This window comes from Cherax quadricarinatus, chromosome 87, assembly GCF_038502225.1.
Source record: "Cherax quadricarinatus isolate ZL_2023a chromosome 87, ASM3850222v1, whole genome shotgun sequence".
Classification (NCBI taxonomy): domain Eukaryota; kingdom Metazoa; phylum Arthropoda; class Malacostraca; order Decapoda; family Parastacidae; genus Cherax; species Cherax quadricarinatus.
The window spans coordinates 418177-436507 of NC_091378.1; the positions used below are offsets into that span (position 1 = coordinate 418177).

The window sequence follows — 18331 nt, forward strand, 5'->3', positions numbered from 1 at the left end:
TTGTTGCACACACTTAGGCACTGCTGTCTTGGCTTTAGGTTTCTGCTTACCCTGACTCCCAAGTCTTTTTCACATTCTGTATGATCAACCTCTACTTCACCTAGTATATAGCTTCGAGGGTTATTTTCATTACCAAGGACTAGTACCTTACACTTATTCACATTCAACTTCATCTGCCATTTTTCAGACCAAGACATTAATTAGTCCAAATCCTCTTGGAGTTCATTGCTTTCTTCCCCAAAATGAATTATACGGCCTATCTTTGTATCATCAGCAAATTTACTCATGTCACTCGTAATCCCCTCATCAAGGTCATTAATGTAAATTATGAACAAGAGAAGGCCTAAAACTGATCCTTGTGGAATGCCACTAGTGACTAATCCCCATTCAGATTTGACCCCATTAATGGAAACTCTCTGCTTTCTATTGGTAAACCATGCCTCTATCCATGCTAGAACTTTACCTCCTATACCATGAGCTGCCACTTTTCTTAAGTCTCTTGTGAGGTACTCTGTTGAAGGCTTTACTAAAATCCAAATAAACAGTATCATATTCTTTATCACTGTCTACTGCCTCAAATGTTCTATTGAAGAACGTCAGTAAATTTGTCAGGCAGGAATGACCTCTCGTGAACTCATGCTGAGATTCATTTATCAAGTTATGCTCTTCAAGGTGACTTCTAATAATGTCAGCTATAAATAACAAAAAAAGGCACAATACCGTGACTGGAACGATACACAAATAACCCGCACATAGATGTCAGGCTTACTGGGCGGTAATTTGAAGGAACGGACTTATCCCCTGATTTGAATATAGGAACCACTTTAGCCATCCTCCACAACTCTGGCACATTACCAGTAAGGATGGATGAACTGAACACACTCGTTAATGGCTGACTAAGTTCCATCTTGCATTCCTTAAGTACACTGGAAAACAGCTCGTCGGGACCCGGGGACTTATTTTGCTTCAGTTTATCTATCTGTTTGATAACCATGTCCCTTGTGACAGTAATATTACTTAATTTGAATTAATTGAGAACTGAAAAATTGATAATTTCTGGAATCTCATTTGTGTCTGTGTAAAAACTGACAAAAAATAGTCATTAAATATGGAACACATTTCCAGTTCGTTACCCATCAGCTGTCCATTCCCAGTTCTCAGAGGTCCCACTTTTTCTTTCACCTTCGTCCTATACACTTGAAAGAACCCCTTTGGATTGGTCTTTGATTCATTAGCAACCCTAATTTCATAGTCTCACATTTAGCCTTCCTAATCCCCCCTTTTTACTTCTCTTTTAACCCTTTGAGGGTTTTCGTCGTACTAGTACGTCTTACGCGTAGGGGTTTTTGACGTACTAGTACGCATAAATTCTAGCGGCCTCAAATCTCCCGCGAAAAGGCTGGTAGGCCTATGTGTGAGAGAATGGGTCTGCGTGGTCAGTGTGCGCGGTAGGAAAAAAATCTGGGACCCAGTGGTGCATTGTGGGAATGCCCTCTTAGTAAACAATGTCCACCATGCCTCGCGGTAAGAAGCTCCTCACTCCTCGGCGAATTGGGACACTTTTGTTCCCCAGTGACAGTTCTAATAGTGATGGAAGTGCCAGTGAAGATGAGTTTCGTGGTTTTAGTGAGGTTTTGACCGAAACTAATGACCATAATATCGGTAATAGTGAAGAAAACCCAGACGACCCTCAGCCTTCCACCTCTGGTGCTGGGCCCTCGTGTTCACGTTCAGTTGTTCCAGAACCCAAGAGGAAACTTCTATTTTCCCAAATCCCAGACTCAGATGAGAGCATGGGTGATGATAGTGATAGTGAATATGAACTACAAGCTCTTCAAACTAGTTCCAGTAGTGAAAGTGAAGTGCAATATTCCCCAGTGAAGCGTCAGTATATACGACGATATATGTGCTCTGGAAGTGTGCCATATGTTATACCAAGGGGAAGGAGTGTATCTCGGAGTACATCCCGTGGCTGTACAAGGAACAGACAGTGAAAATGACGAAGATACTGTTGCAATTGGGATGGAAAATGTGCGTGGTGGTAGTGGTGCCGGCGGTGAGGCACCAGCAGTGGGCCATGCTGCCACCCACGCTGCCACCCACGCCGCTGCCTCAGCTGATCTAGAACAAAGGCCACCATCCCCCACTCCCCCACCACACCAGCCTCCACAACCACAACCTCCACAACCACAACCTCCACAACCACAACCACCTGTCATTGTCCAGTACCCACCAGCAGACCGCACCTGGGATTGGCAGGAAGCTGTCAATTTTGTTCCAAATCCCCACCAGTTTGATGGCAGCCAAAGTGGAATACGGCCATCTTGTGCACTTGGGAACAATGCCACTGAACTGGAATGTTTCGAGTTATTCTTTGACGAACCACTGATGAAAAGTATTGTCATGGAAAGCAACACATACTACGAGTACACCATGGCAAACACAATACTTTCACCAAAATCACGTCTACACCAATGGAAGGAGGCAACTGTGGCTGAGATGTATCTTTTCTTTGCCACAATAATGCTTATGCCACATGTGTATAAGCACAAAGTGAAATCATACTGGTCAACAGACCCCCTGATTGCAACACCAGGTTTCAGTGATATAATGCCAGTGAATCGATTTGTGCTAATGTTACGTATGCTTCACTTCTCAGATAAAACCAGGCCTGACAGAACTGACAGGTTATATAAGATTAGGAATGTGTTTGTGTATCTGAAACAGAAATTCAGTACTCATTTTTATCCCTTCAGGAAGCTTGTAATTGACGAGTCTTTGATTCTGTTCAAAGGAAGACTCTCTTTCAAGCAGTACATACCAAGCAAGAGGAAACGCTTTGGTATAAAGTTGTTTGTGCTTTGTGATTGTTACAGTGGTCTGGTATTGGATATTATTGTGTACACTGGAAGTTATACATTGCAAAATACCAGGAAGTTATTGGGCATCTCAGGTGATATGGTTCGAACAATGATAGAACCATACCTTGGTAAGGGGCATATATTATATACAGATAACTGGTACACAAGCCCCTCACTCAGTGATTTTTTGCGAGTGAACATGACAGATGTGTGTGGCACAGTGCATGCAAATCGAAAACATATGCCCAGGTTTGATGCTGGCACTCGCAGAGGTGAGGTGCAGGCGTTTGCTGCCAATGACATCATGGCATTTCGGTGGCATGACAAACGAGATGTCACACTGTTGTCATCAATTCACCCTAATGAAATGGCAGACAGTAGCAGGCAGCATAGAGAGAGAAATGAACCCATTCTAAAACCTGCAGCTGTGATTGATTACACCTTCAACATGCGTTCAGTGGACAAATGTGACATGCAGATTGGGTTTGCTGATTGTGTTCGCAAGAGTTATAAGTGGTACATCAAACTGTTTTTCCATCTTCTGGACATTTCCATGCTCAATGCTTATAATATGTATAAGATGAGCACCAGAAACAAACCACAGTACGGCGAATTCTGTTTGTCTGTTATCAGACAAATAGTATTCAAGTACCAAGGAAATGCACCTGCAATTGACCGCCCACCAAATTATCAACAACTACCTGCTCGTCTGAAGCATGGTGATCACTTCCTGGTAAAACTGCCTGCTACTGCTTTGAAGAAAAAGGCTCAGAAGAGGTGTTACGTCTGTTCACATACAAAAAAACGCCTACAACAATGCAGAGACACTCGTTTTATATGTGAGGAATGCAAAACTCCACTGTGCATGACACCATGTTTCAAAGAGTTCCACAGGCTGCAGAACTTCTAGAAACATGTCCTGTGACTGTATATGTGTATATAAAATATAGAAAAATAGTAATAAACAACATTTCATATTGTTTGTTTGTGTAAATATTTTCTGTAAACAAAATAATGACAACAGTGTTTACGCCCTTATTGTGTAGTATTGAAAAAGAAATAACTTACAAAATACTGATCATGTTGGCCTCAGAGGCCATAAAAGTTACTCAGAAAAAGAAAAATTGAAAAAAAAATTGAAAATAGTACATAAAAAAGTAAATAGAAAAATACCGGGTGACGGCAGTCGGCGATGTTACCATATGCTGTTCAATTTTGGCAAATTTCACACCTCCATATCTCGGTAAGTATTGACGTTAAAATTTTTTTGTTTAGCCTATAATGTTTAGAAAAAAATTCTTATTTTTTCATAAGAAAAAATAATTTTTTTTTTTTTTTAAATTTGGCCGACCCTGAGAACGAGTTTCGGAGAGGGCCTGTCGACCCTCAAAGGGTTAAGCTGAGCATATTGGTCAGTAAGGTTAACCTCTCCTCTTCTGATGCACCTATAAATTACCCTTTTCTCCCCTAATCGATGCTTTAACCTCCTGTTAACCCATTTGGGATCGTTATTATTAGACCTAATTTCTCTCTGGGGAATGTATATACTCTGAGCACGGTGTACATTATTAAGAAAAAAAAATCAAACACAGACCCCTTCGTAATCATACGCATGATCATCGTCAATAAAATCATTAGCTAGGTAACCCCAATCGAGATTAGACAGATGTTCCCTAAGTCCATTTTAATCAGCAGAACGAAAATCAGGGATTTTTACTGTATTATCGTTATTCTTGTATTCCCAGTTAATGCTAAAAGTGATGGATTTGTGATCACTTGCGTCAAGCTTTTCAGTGATCTCCAGATTATTTACGAGTCTTTCCTTATTTGACAAGACTAGGTCGAGCAAATTATTACCCCTGGTAGGCTCTGATACATACTGCTTCAGAAAACAGTCCTGAACTGTTTCCATGAAGTCACTGGACTCCAGATTACCGGTTAAAGAATTCCAGTCAATTAGACTAAAGTTAAAATCCCATACTATTACTACGTTATTGTATCTAGAAGCCCTAACAATTTCGTCCCAGAGAAGTCTCCCTCTATCATGGTCCAAGCCTGGAGGTCGGTATATTACACCTAAAATTATTTTTTCTTGACCTTCAACAAACTCTACCCAAACAGATTATGTTACTATTCCATCTATTTTTATACCTGTTTTTATGCAACAATTAATACTTTCTAGAACATACAATGCAACTTCTCTCCCTTTCCGATCACATCTATCCACATGGAACTACTTAAACTCTTTAACCCTTTGACTGTTTCAGGCCCCTCTCTGAAACTGTCATTCTATGTCGCCAAATACTCGAAAAAAAAATAATTTTTTCTTATGAAAATGTTAGGAATATTTTTAGTAGTGTTTTAAGCCTAAAAAAATTTTTTGCCATCAGTACTTACCGAGATATAGAGCCGCAAAGTTTGCAGAAAGTGACGTGCGTACGGCAACAGTGGCGACCACCGCCCACCCGGTATTCTTTTATTTACTCTAATTCAAAGGTTTCTTGCATTTTTTCAATATTTTTCTGTTCCAGGTAACTTATGTGGCCTGTGAGACCAATGTAAGGTGCATTCTTCAAATATACACTCATTGTTTACAACACAATAACAGAACAAACTTTATCACTATTAGTTTGTGTATACACTTTGTTTACACAAACAAACAATACAAAACAATGTTTATTACTATTGTTCCATAATATATATACATATGTACAGTCACTAAACACGTTCCTAGAACTGCTGCAGCTTGTGGAACTCTTTGAAACATGGGTATATGCAGAGGGGCACTTCACACTCCTCACACATAAAACGAGTGTCTCTGCGTGTTTGTGGGTGTTTTGTGGTATGCATACATACATAACACCTCTTCTGAGCATTTTTCTTGGCAGTAGTAGGAGGCAGTTGTATGGGGTAGTGATCACCAGGCCTGAAACGAGATGACGTGTGTGGGCGCTGGTCTATTGCAGGAGTTGCTCCTTGGTACTTTGCAATTATTTGTCTGATTACTGACAGGCAAAATTCACCATATTTTGGTGTTTTGTTGGTCTTCAACTTGTATATGTTATAAGCATTTAGCACAGAGATATCAACAAGATGAAAAAAAAGTTTTATATACCACTTATAACTCTTGCGTACACAGTCTGCAAACCCAATCTGCATGTCACATTTGTCCACTAAGCGCATATTGAGGTTGTAGTCCATGACAGCTGCAGGCTTTAGAATGGGTTCATTGGTCTCTCTGTTGTCCCTGCCACTGGGTACCATTTCGTTTCTGTGAACTGATGTCAACAATGTGACATCACATTTGTCATGCCACCGAAATGCCATGATGTCATTGGCAGCAAAGGCTTGCACCTCACCTCTGCGAGTGCCAGCGTTGAACCTTGGCATATGTTTACGATTACCACGCACTGTGCCACACACATCTGTCAAGTTCACTCGCAAGAAATCACTGAGTAAGGGGCTTGTGTACCAGTTATCAGTAAATAACATATGCCCCTTACCAAGATATGGTTCCATCATTGTTCGAACCACATCACCAGAGATACCCAATAACTTCATGGTATCTCTCAAAGTATTACTGCCAGTGTACACAATTATATCCAAAACTAGACCACTTCTGCAATCACATAGTACAAATAGCTTTATACCAAAGCGTTTCCTCTTGCTTGGTATATACTGCTTGAATGAGAGTCTTCCTTTGAATAAAATCAAGGACTCATCAATAACAAGCTTCCTGAAGGGATAAAAATACATGCAGCACTTTTGTTTCAGGTACATAAACACATTTCTGATCTTATATAACCTGTCGCTTCTGTCAGGCCTGGTTTTGTCTGAAAAGTGCAACATACGTAACAGTATCAGGAAACGATTGACACCTATAATGTCACTAAAACCTGGAGTTGAAATCAGGCGTTCTGTTGCCCAGTATGTGGTGACAGTGTGCTTATACACATGTGGCATAAGCATTATTGTGGCAAAAAACAGGTACATCTCTGCCACAGTTGTCTCCTTCCACTTGTGTAGCCGTGATTTTGGTGAGAGAATTGTATTTGCCATTGTGTAATCACAGTATGTGTTTGTTTCCCTGACAATGATGTTCATCAGGGGTTCATCGAAGAATAACTCAAAGCAGTCCAGTTCACTGGCATTGTTCCCAAGTGGACAAGATGGCTTTATTCCACTTCGTGTTTCCTCAAAGTCATGGGGACTGGGAACAAACTCGTCACCGTCCTGCCAATCCCAGATGCGGTCTGCTGGTGGGGTCTGGATATTGTACCGTGGTTGTGGTTGTGCAGGTTGTGGTTGTGCAGGTTGTGGTTGTGCAGGTTGTGGTGGTGCAAGTTGTGGTGGTGCAGGTTGTGGGAGTGTGGGGCAGGGTGAGGCTGGTTGTTGTGCTGCATCAGCAGCGTGGGTAGTAGCGTGGCCCGCTGATGGTGCCACATGGGCCGTGCCACCCTCACTATCACCACCACTGCCTCCTCCCTCACTGTCACCATTCATACCCATCGTTACAATATCGTCATCTTCACTATCAGGTCGTGGTGTAGGGCCACGGGATGTGCTCCCAGAGTTTCTCCTTCCCCTTGGAACAACATATGAAACACTACCAGACCGCATGCTACGTCGTACATACTGCCGCTTCACTGGGGAATATTCACTCACTGTCACTAGAACTGCTTTCAATGACCTTGAAATCACTATCACTGCTATCATCTGGGTGTTGTACACGACCAAATAGTTTCCTCTTTCGTCCTGGTACAGGCGAATGTGAACGTGAACAAGCCGGCACAGCACCAGAGGTCGAAGGTTGTGGGTCATCTGGGTTTTCATCACTAATTACGTTATCCTGGGCACTTTTTCTGGTAACACTCACTTCAAAACCCTGGAATTCACTGTCACTGACATTTTCATCGCTGTTAGAGCTATCACTTGGGAACAAAAGACCTCCAATCCGCCGAGGAGTGAGGAACTTCTTACTGAGAGGCATGGTGAAAATGGACTAACAACATGGCGTTCCCACAATGCACCGCTGGGTCCCAGATTTTTTTCACAGGGTGCACACCGACCACTGAGACCCATTCTCTCTCATGTAGGCCTACCAGGCCTTTGGCGCTTGATTTGAAGCCGCTAGAATTTGTGCGTATAAATACGTCAGAAACATTGGCTCGCAAGACGTATTTATACGTTGGAAACAGTCAAAGGGTTAATAATACACTCAGCAATCATATCCCGACTCTTTAAATCATACCACGTTTCAGTTAATGCAATGACATTAGATTTCCCAGCACACGCTACCAAACGTAGTTCATTAATCTTATTTCTTGCACTTCGACTGTTAGCATAAAATACCATCATATGTTTTTTCTTCTGCACATTTTTCTTATTCACCTTTGATTTTACACAATTTCTGAAATTATCATTACCCAGCGTTATTCCATGACTGTTATTATTAAGATTCATAATATCAAAGCCTAAATCAATATATCCACACTCATTATTTTTCATTTCTAAACCCACACCTCTAACTAATCCTAGTTTAAAGTCCTAACAACCCCCTCAACTGAGCCAGCAAGAAAACCCACACCTGCCCTGGACAACTATTCATTTCCAACACCACTCCTTGGCAAAATGCCCCGTATAACAGGACGCCCCTCCCCCCTTTCTTCCTAATTATGTCTCTTGCTGTCCTGAACCAATTCTAGAGAGAGAAAGAGAGAGAGAGAGAAAGAGAAAGAAAGAGAAAGAGAGAGAGAAAGAGAGAGAGAGAGAGAGAGAGAAAGAAAGAAAGAAAAAGAGAAAGAAAGAAAGAAAGAGAAAGAGAAAGAGAAAGATAAAGAGAGAAAGAGAAAGAAAAAGGGGAAAGAGAGAGAAAGAGAAAGAAAGAGAAAGAAAGAAAGAGAAAGAAAGAAAGAGAAAGAAAGAAAGAGAAAGAAAGAGAAAGTAGAGAGAGAGAGAGAGAGAGAGAGAGAGAGAGAGAGAGAGAGAGAGAGAGAGAGAGAGAGAGAGAGAGAGAGAGAGAGAGAGAGAGAGAGAGAGAGAGAGAGAGAGAGAGAGAGAGAGAGAGAGACACGTGAGGACAGCGTGAAACAAGCTTTTATGCCACAAGACGGGCAGAAAGCAGCAACTTCACTCTGGCCGTACCCTTCTCCAGAACATCACTCCATCTGAGATCATACATACCAGGATGACTAGAGTATGGAACACATTCGTACAGCATAATGATGTCAACGAGATAAAGTCAGTTGATCAAATGAAAATGCTGGCCCACAGATGGCTCCAACTTCATCCTGTTTCCTACTTGTATGTCTCATAACAATAAAAATGCTTTCAAATGAGCTGATGTAGGTAACAGATCTTAGCTTGCCAATAAAGTTAGGAATCCTTAACCTGTAAATAGCTGTCAATAAAGCTAGGGATCCTTAACCTTGTCAAACCCTGTGTAAAAAAAAAAAGAGAAAGAAAGGAGAGAAAGGAGAGAGAGAAAGGAGAGAGAGAAAGGAGAGAGAGAAAGGAGAGAGAGAAAGGAGAGAGAAAGGAGAAAGGAGAGAGAAAGGAGAGAGAGAGAAAGGAGAGAGAAAGGAGAGAGAGAAAGGAGAGAGAGAAAGGAGAGAGAGAAAGGAGAGAAAGGAGAGAGAGAAAGGAGAGAAAGGAGAGAAAGGAGAGAAAGGAGAGAGAGGAGAGAGAGAAAGGAGAGAAAGGAGAGAGAGAAAGGAGAGAGAAAGGAGAGAGAAAGGAGAGAGAGAAAGGAGAGAAAGAGCATTTCCCAGTAAAAGTAGGCCTTAGACAGGGATGTGTAATGTCACCATGATTGTTCATGTAATATATTTAGAGATGGGGTTGTAAGAGAAGGGAATTCTTGGGTGTTGGCAAGAGGAATAAGATTGAAAGATAAAGAATCTAACACGAAGTGGGTGTCACCACAGTTGCTTTCTCCTGATGACACCGCTTTTGAGAGATTCTGAAGAGAAGTTGCAGAGGTTGATGGATGTGTTTGGTAGGGTAAGTAAAAGGGAATTGTACAAGGACACCTAGACATGAGGTTCTAGCTGTTGTTGCTCTCTAACAACAATAACTGAAAAATGCCAAGTTTTCATTATAATGTTGCGCAAGCCAAAAATCGCTTTATTTTAATGCCTGTTTTCTCCCTTCATGGGCAAAATGCCTATCCAAAAAATGGACATATTGTAGTTTAGAATATGGTCTTTCTAATCAAGTTTTTTTTTTTTTTTTTTTAAAGAAAATTGTTGTGCTGCTTTTCTGCTATTGGTCTTCAAAAATGGTATTTTTAGGTATAGTTAGGACAGGAACTTGAAACATTAGGAGTCCGATATTTTAGAATTGTGATGATGTTCACTTGGGTAGCTAGCTGGCTTCAATATGCTAAAATAATGTTTTCACTTAAGAGATACAGGCAGCTGAATTAGAGGTTCAATTTTATGTGACAATTTTTTGTGTACTTAAGTTTCATGATGTGAAAAAAGTAAAAGCATGCAACTTTGAGGACTGTGATTTTTGAAATCAGCTCCAAAAGTTGTATAGGCACATCTACTTACACAACTTTTACTCTTCTAGATCTGCCACAGCAATAACCTAAACATTGTTGATTGTGAGCTGAGGGGGTTGGTTAAATTTTCACAGGCCTCCACTTTGAGGCCCCCACAATTGCACATGTCAAACACCTTTGCAAAATCTGTATGTCAAATCTGCATTTTGGTTTTCTTCTACTGGCTCCACATTTTGTCACAGTGGTTCAGCAGCTGTGACAGGCATGATTATCCAGTTCTAATTCCCTGTTGGCTTGGGTTCTGCAGACTGTGCCATTTCATGAAGTTTGTAATTTGTCATCTCACTCTTAGATTTTTATGATGTTAGAAGTCAGTGCTATTCATCCATAATTTTTAGCTAGTGCTCTACTACCTCCTTATGCAAAGGAGCTATGTTTGATTACAAGAGCTCTGTGTTATTGTTCATATGTTACAATCCCCCACAGATAAAATGTCATTAAACAGGCTTAAAGTGTCTTTCTCCAATTACCAACCTTTGCCATTACTGTGAATGAGAGAGATTCGAATGGAAGTAGTACAACAAGTGCTTCAACTACTAAATATTTTTTAAAAAATTAGCTTTAACAATGAGGATGGAACACTAGAATAACTCTGCTCCTACAACAACAAATGGGTAGTCACAAACACACATACACAAACACATACGAGACTACCAGAATTTGTCACAACTAAAGCTCTCCCATAAGTACACTTACTTAGAAGCTAGATTAAGCCCAAATGCTCCTTTAAACTTAAAAAATAGTGCAAAGACTGGGACAAGCCCTAAACTATGGAACACACACAATGCTTACCTCCATGAGGCTGCCGGTACTGGAGAGGGGAAGTAGCCTCGTGCTTACCTCCCTGAGGTTGGTGGTACTGTATAGCCTGGTAGTGACCCTGTGGGTGAGGTTGTGGCATCGGGGATGGGTGGAACTGCCCAGGTTGTGTATGTGGTGCTGCTTGACGGTGAGGACCCACTGTCTGGAACTAAACCAAAAATAAACATTTTAATACAAAAATAAATGTTCCAAAAGAAGTTTTAACAATTATTTACAAAGTTTACTACATCTAAAGACAGCAAATAATGACCAGACTAATCAACGTACAACTTTAATGCAGTTCAGCAACAGGAAGAAAGCAGTAAAAAGTACAAGTATTAACAATTTGAGTAAAATGAATAAATTTATTTCCATCAAATAGTGCCAAAATAAGGTCTTTCACTGTCTCTTCCGAATATCTAAGCATTGAGCTCAGCTTACTCAGGTAAGTTATGTGGTAAATTTTTGCCTAGATATGAGAGAATGGCTCTGTGTAGGGAGAGTGCAGAGTTATAAAAACAAATCCTGCCCACAGGATGCAGAATGGAAAAAGAAAATTCTTATTTTGTATTTGGTTTAAAATAACTGAGGTGCCTTTTAGGATTTTTCTTATGGTTTTATTGGATGTTTCTTGGTATCATTTGCTAGAATGAAGGACATACTGAAGTAAAGATGATATTGGTCATTTCCAGGACCAGAAGTAGTTTGAAATTTTGCCAATTTTCCTGAGGATGGATTAGCCCCCCCCCCCTCCCCCCACACACACACACCCGCTGGTCTGTTTTATGAATCTTTACTAGATCGGGATACTGTAAACTACAACAATCATTCTTGGTTATATTTTATCATTCAAAAAATATGGCATATCAATTTTGTGACAGTGAATTAAAAATGGAAGGCAAGCAAAATATAGAAGCCTGGGGTTTGTGATTATTGAACAGTGGAAATGTTTCAGTGCCTGGAATGTCTACAGTGTTTACTTTTAACTTTTTTAACCCTTTCGGGGTGGGTTATGTCTTACTACGGCTCTGAAGTGCAAGTTGGTCCTGCAGTACTACGCCATGAGCTCAGCTCACTCAGATAAGCTGCGAGCAGTAAATCTAGGCCTAGATACGAGAGAATGGGTCTATGCAAAAACTGTGCACCATATATAAAAAAAATCCTGCAGCAAACAGTGCATAATAGGGGAAAAAAACAAGTGTTTTTTGTTTAAAACAGCAATTTTGCAGTGTTTATGGTTGTATTCTCAGTTTCTTGGTCTCATTTGATAGAATGGAAGATAATACAGTGGACCCCCAGTTTTTAACCAGTGCAGAAATCATACAATTCGGAAATCGAGCACTTTTTTTTCGCCGAAATTTCCCCCCGGATATCGTGAATCCACTCAGAAATTGTTGGTGATGCCGCTTCCTCATGCGTATCACACCCAGTCTGCGCGTCTCTCTCGTTGACTTGGGAATGCTCCTCGTGTTCATCCATTTTTCTGGTGCTTGTTTATTGATTGTAACTGTGAAATAAGCCACCATGGGGCCAAAGAAAGTTCCTAGTGCCAGCCCTTTGGTAAAGAAGGTGAGAAACACGACAGAATTCAAGAAAAGTTATAGCAAAACATGAAAGTGGCATACGTGTACCCGAGCTCGCAAGAATGTATGGGAAGTTGACATCAACAATCAGTTCCGTCCTGGTGAAGAAAGCAGAAATCAAGGAAACTGATGTTGCGAAAGAACATAAGAACATAAGAAAGAAGGAACACTGCAACAGGCCTACTGACCCATGTGGAGCAGGTCCATGTCCCCCCCCCCGGATTATCCCAATGGCCCACCCAGTCTGGTCATCCCCACTCAAGGATGGAGCACTGTACCAGACCCAGCAGCACAAGCTAGTCAGGTCCAACTCACACCTACCCACACCCACTCATGTATTTATCTAACCTATTTTTAAAACTACACAACATTTTAGCCTCAATAACTATACTCGGGATCTTGTTCCACTCATCCACAACTCTATTACCAAACCAGTACTTTCCTATATCCTTCCTGAATCTGAATTTTTCCAACTTGAAACCATTGCTGCGAGTCCTGTCTTGGCTGGAAATTTTCAGCACACTATTTACATCCCCTTTATTTATTCCTGTTTTCCATTTATACACCTCGATCATATCCCCCCTAATTCTACGCCTTTCGAGAGAGTGCAGATTCAGGGCCTTCAGTCTATCCTCATAGGGAATATTTCTGATACATGGGATCATCTTTGTCATCCTCCTTTGTACATTTTCCAGAGCATTTAAATCCATTCTGTAATACGGTGACCAGAACTGAGCAGCATAGTCTAAATGAGGCCTAACAAAGGATATATAGAGTTGAAGAACAACCTGAGGACTTCTATTATTTATACTTCTGGATATGAAGCCAAGAATTCTGTTAGCTTAAATAACAAAAAAAGGCACAATACTGTGACTGGAACGATACACAAATAACCCGCACATAAAAAAGAGAGAAGCTTACAACGACGTTTCGGTCCAACTTTGTAAATGGTCCAAGTCGGACCGAGACGTCGTCGTAAGCTTCTCTCTTTTTTGTGCGGGTTATTTGTGTATTCTGTTAGCTTTATTGCGAACACTAATGCACTGTTGTCTTGGTTTTAGATTACTGCTAACCAGAACTCCTAAATCCTTTTCGCAATCGGCAGTATTAAGATCTACATTATTTAGTTTATATGTGGCATGGGTATTTAACTGTCCAACACTTAGAACTTTGCATTTGTCAATATTAAACTGCATCTGCCACTTCTCCGACCATTGCGTCAGTCTATTCATATCATCCTGGAGTGCTCTAATGTCCTCATTAGAATGAATTAGACGGCCTATTTTGGTGTCATCAGCAAATTTGCTTATGTCGCTATTTATTCCCTCATCTATGTCATTTATGTAATTGTGAACAACAACAGGCCCAACACTGACCCCTGAGGAACACCGCTTGTGACGTGCCCCCATTCTGATTTCTCCCCATTTATGCAAACTCTCTGCTGTCTATTTGTCAGTCACGCCTCTACCCAGGAAAAAAATTCTCCTATTCCGTGTGCCCTAAGTTTCCTCAATAGCCTCTGGTGTGGAACTCTATCGAAAGCCTTACTGAAGTCCATATACACAATTTCACATTCATTACCATGATCTACCTCCTCAAACACCTTAGTAAAAAAAGTTAGTAAATCCGTAAGACAGGAACGCCCCTTTGTAAAACCGTGTTGAGAATCATTAATCAATCTGTGCCTGTCAAGATGGCTACAAATTGCTTCGGCAATTATTGATTCCATAAATTTTCCCACTATGGAGATAAGGCTTATTGGTTTATAGTTCGAAGCCAAGGACCTGTCACCTGCCTTTTAAATAGGTATTACATTTGCCATTTTCCACTTATCAGGCACTATGCCAGTTTGTAGTGATATGTTAAAAAGATTAGCCAAAGGTATGCTAAGTTCCTCTTTACATTCCTTTAACACCCTTGCAAACAGTTCATCAGGACCTGGGGATTTGTTAGGTTTTAGTTTCTCTATTTGTCTGAGGACCATGTCACTAGTTACTGCAATCGTACATAGTTTATCATCATCCTGCTAAAGAAACAGATCACAAACAATCGAGGATGTGGAGAAGTTGTCGTTGGTTTGGATAAATAAGCAGCAGTTAGCGGGAGATGGTGTTTGAGGAGATAATTTGCGAGAAGGTAAGGCAGTCGCATGTGGATTTCATAAAGGAAATGCCAGGAATAAGTGCTGCTGTTAGTGAATTTAAGGCCAGCAAATCTGCACAAGATGTCCTCTCTTGAGCAACTCTACCAGCAGCTAAAAGAGGAGCTTAGGGTTGCTAAGCTTGAGATACGGCAACTGACGGAGGAAAACAAGAGGATTTTAAGTAATCCTCCTGTTGCGAGTCCTCAGGTCAAGAGAGGAACCTGGTCAGTGGCTGGCCAACATGTAACGAACTGAAAATCAAGAAGACTGTTGGAGTGGCGGAAACAACGAAGATCCAGAAGTCTGCTGTGGAGACTTCCAACCCATTTTCAGTGCTACCCGACATATGTATGTTGTCTACTGGAAACGCCACAATGAGTACCAAGGAATCATTGGCAGAGGAGGGTTTAGTCGACATACCTCGAAACCCCAACGAAGACCATCGAGAACGTCACTACGAACTCCACCAGTGAAGGTAAGAACATAGTTTTAGTTGGGGACAGTCAAGTGAAATTTATGGATAGGGCATTTTGTCTTAGGGACAGGAAGAGGAGGCAGAGGGTATGTTTTCCTTGGGCTGGGATGAGGGATGTTGTTAGCCGTCTGGACAATATCATGAAGGGTAATGGGAGTAATCCTATTATCTGTCTCAGTGCGGGAGGCAATGATGCTGGCAGGCGTAGGAGTGAAGACCTGATTAGCAGGTATAGGTCAGCAATAGAGGCGAGGAAGGAGGGTGGGAACCCTGTGTCAACTGCTGGCTGGACAAACACTAAGGAAAATGCAGTAACATTCGTAGGCAACTGGGATCTCTTCTTTGGCAGAAACGACATGTATGCCAGAGATGGAGTTCACTTATCTAGGTTTGGGGTGGGAGCACTGGCCAATGCAGTGGAGGGAGCTGTTAGGTCTTTAAACTAGAAATAGATAGTGGTATGGGTTTTCGTGAAAAATCAATGTACGTGTATTCTGAGTGTAACCATAGTGTGAGTTTTAAGGAAACCAGTTAAAGGCAGAATGAGGTAGAGTTATTGGTGAACATAGGAAAGCCAATGGCATTAGGTGATAAGGAGAGTAACAGGCATAATGGAGGAACAGAAATCAGCAGGAAGAAAAAAGAGAAGGGAGGGGTTCTAAAAATATACAGTGGACCCCCGCATACCGGACGCATCGCATACCGTACAATCCGCATACCGGACGCTTTGATAGCAAAAATTTTGCCTCGCATACTGCCCAAAAACCCGCTCACCGCCCTTCGTCCGAGATGCGTCCAATGTGCGGCCTGAGCCACGCTCACATGTTCCGCCGGTGGCATTGTTTACCAGCCAGCCTCCGCGGTAACATCCAAGCATACAATCGGAACATTTTGTATTATTACAGTGTTTTTGGTGATTTTTTCTGGAAAATAAGTGACCATGGGCCCCAAGAAAGCTTCTAGTGCCAACCCTACAGCAATAAGGGTGAGAATTACTATGGAGATGAAGAAAAAGATCATTGATAAGTATGAAAGTGGAGTGCGTGTCTCCGAGCTGGCCAGGTTGTATAATAAACCCCAATCAACCATCGCTACTATTGGTGGTACAGCTGCTGCTGCTGCTGTACCACCGTCAGCTGCTGCTGCACTGTCAGCTGCTGCTGCTGCTGTACCACCGTCAGCTGCTGCTGCTGCTGTAGTACCGTCTGCTGCTGCTGTAACATCGTCTGCTGCTGCTGTAGCATCGTCTGCTGCTGCTGTAGCATCGTCTGCTGCTGCTGTAGCATCGTCTGCTGCTGCTGTAGCATCGTCTGCTGCTGCTGTAGCATCGTCTGCTGCTGCTGTAGCATCGTCTGCTGCTGCTGTAGCATCGTCTGCTGCTGCTGTAGCATCGTCTGTTGCTGCTGTACCACCGTCAGCTGCTGCTGCTGCTGTAGCATCGTCTGCTGCTGCTGCTGCTGTAGCATCGTCTGCTGCTGCTGCTGCTGTAGCATCGTCTGCTGCTGCTGTAACATCGTCAGTTGCTGCTGTAGCATCGTCTGCTGCTGCTGTAGCATCGTCTGTTGCTGCTGTAGCATCGTCTGTTGCTGCTGTACCACCGTCAGCTGCTGATGCTGCTGTAGCATCGTCTGCAGCTGCTGCTGCTGCTGTAGCATCGTCTGCTGCTGCTGCTGCTGCTGCTGTAGCATCGTCTGCTGCTGCTGCTGCTGCTGTAGCATCGTCTGCTGCTGCTGTAACATCGTCAGTTGCTGCTGTAGCATCGTCTGCTGCTGCTGTAGCATTGTCTGTTGCTACTGTAGCATCGTCTGTTGCTGCTGTACCACCGTCAGCTGCTGCTGTAGCATCGTCTGCTGCTGCTGTAGCATCGTCTGTTGCTGCTGTACCACCGTCAGCTGCTGCTGCTGCTGTACCACCGTTGTTGGTGTGGCTTATTGAGAATACCAAGAAACAATTAACCCCAGAGGATTTTCCACCTAGGATAACCCAAAAAGTCAGTGTCATCGAAGACTAACTTATTTCCATTGGGGTCCTTAATCTTGTCTCCCAGGATGCAACCCACACCAGTCGACTAACACCCAGGTGAACAGGGAAAAATGCCTGGAACTAGTGCTCATATTGGTGAATTTAAAGCCAGCAAAGGTTGGTTTGAGAGATTTAAGAATCGTAGTGACATACACAGTGTGATAAGGCATGTTCTGGAAGAAAATACCAAACAGGACCTACAGTACTCAGGAGGAAAAGGCACTCCCAGGACACAGTGTCTCATCAGTCATTGCTGCATCTTCAATAAAGGTAAGTGTCATTTATTCTTCATTTAGTAGAGTAGTACATGCACAATATATATTGTGCATGTACTACTCTACTATTGTGCATGTATCCTTCTCTTTGTGTGTAGGAAAATGTATATTTCATGTGGTAAATTTTTTTTTTTCATACTTTTGGGTGTCTTGCACGGATTAATTTGATTTCCATTATTTCTTATGGGGAAAATTCATTCGCATACCGAACATTTCGCATAACAACCAGCCCTCTTGCACGGATTAAGGTCGCTATGCGGGGGTCCACTGTATTGTACTAATAGTTGCAGTGTGAGAAATAAGATGGACGAATTGAGATTAGTTGCAAGTGCGGGTAACACTGATGATTTGCCATAACCGAGACATGGTTAAATAGGAACATGCCTGCTGAATGTCACATTCAGGGTTTTAAATTGTTTCAAGTAGACAAGAGTATTGGTAAGGGGAGGGTGTGGTGGCACTATGTCCGTGATTGTTTAAATTGTTGCATAAAAACGGGTATAAAGTCTGAAACACGTAATGAGTGTTTGGGTAGAATTTTCAGAGGGGCATGAAAAATTTATTTTAGGTGTGATATAAAGTCCCCTAAACTTGGATAGAGACC

General features: G+C 41.9%; 1 protein-coding gene across 1 annotated transcript in view; it reads right to left on the bottom strand.

Annotated features, from left to right (window-relative positions):
* The window catches only part of LOC128703842 (alpha-protein kinase 1), a gene marked incomplete at its 5' end in the record, with an annotated part of 168630 nt that overhangs the window by 118699 nt on the left and 31600 nt on the right, over positions 1-18331 (bottom strand). The window contains 1 exon segment of the mRNA XM_070103712.1: positions 11221-11398. Coding sequence (XP_069959813.1) covers positions 11221-11398 — 178 coding nt within the window.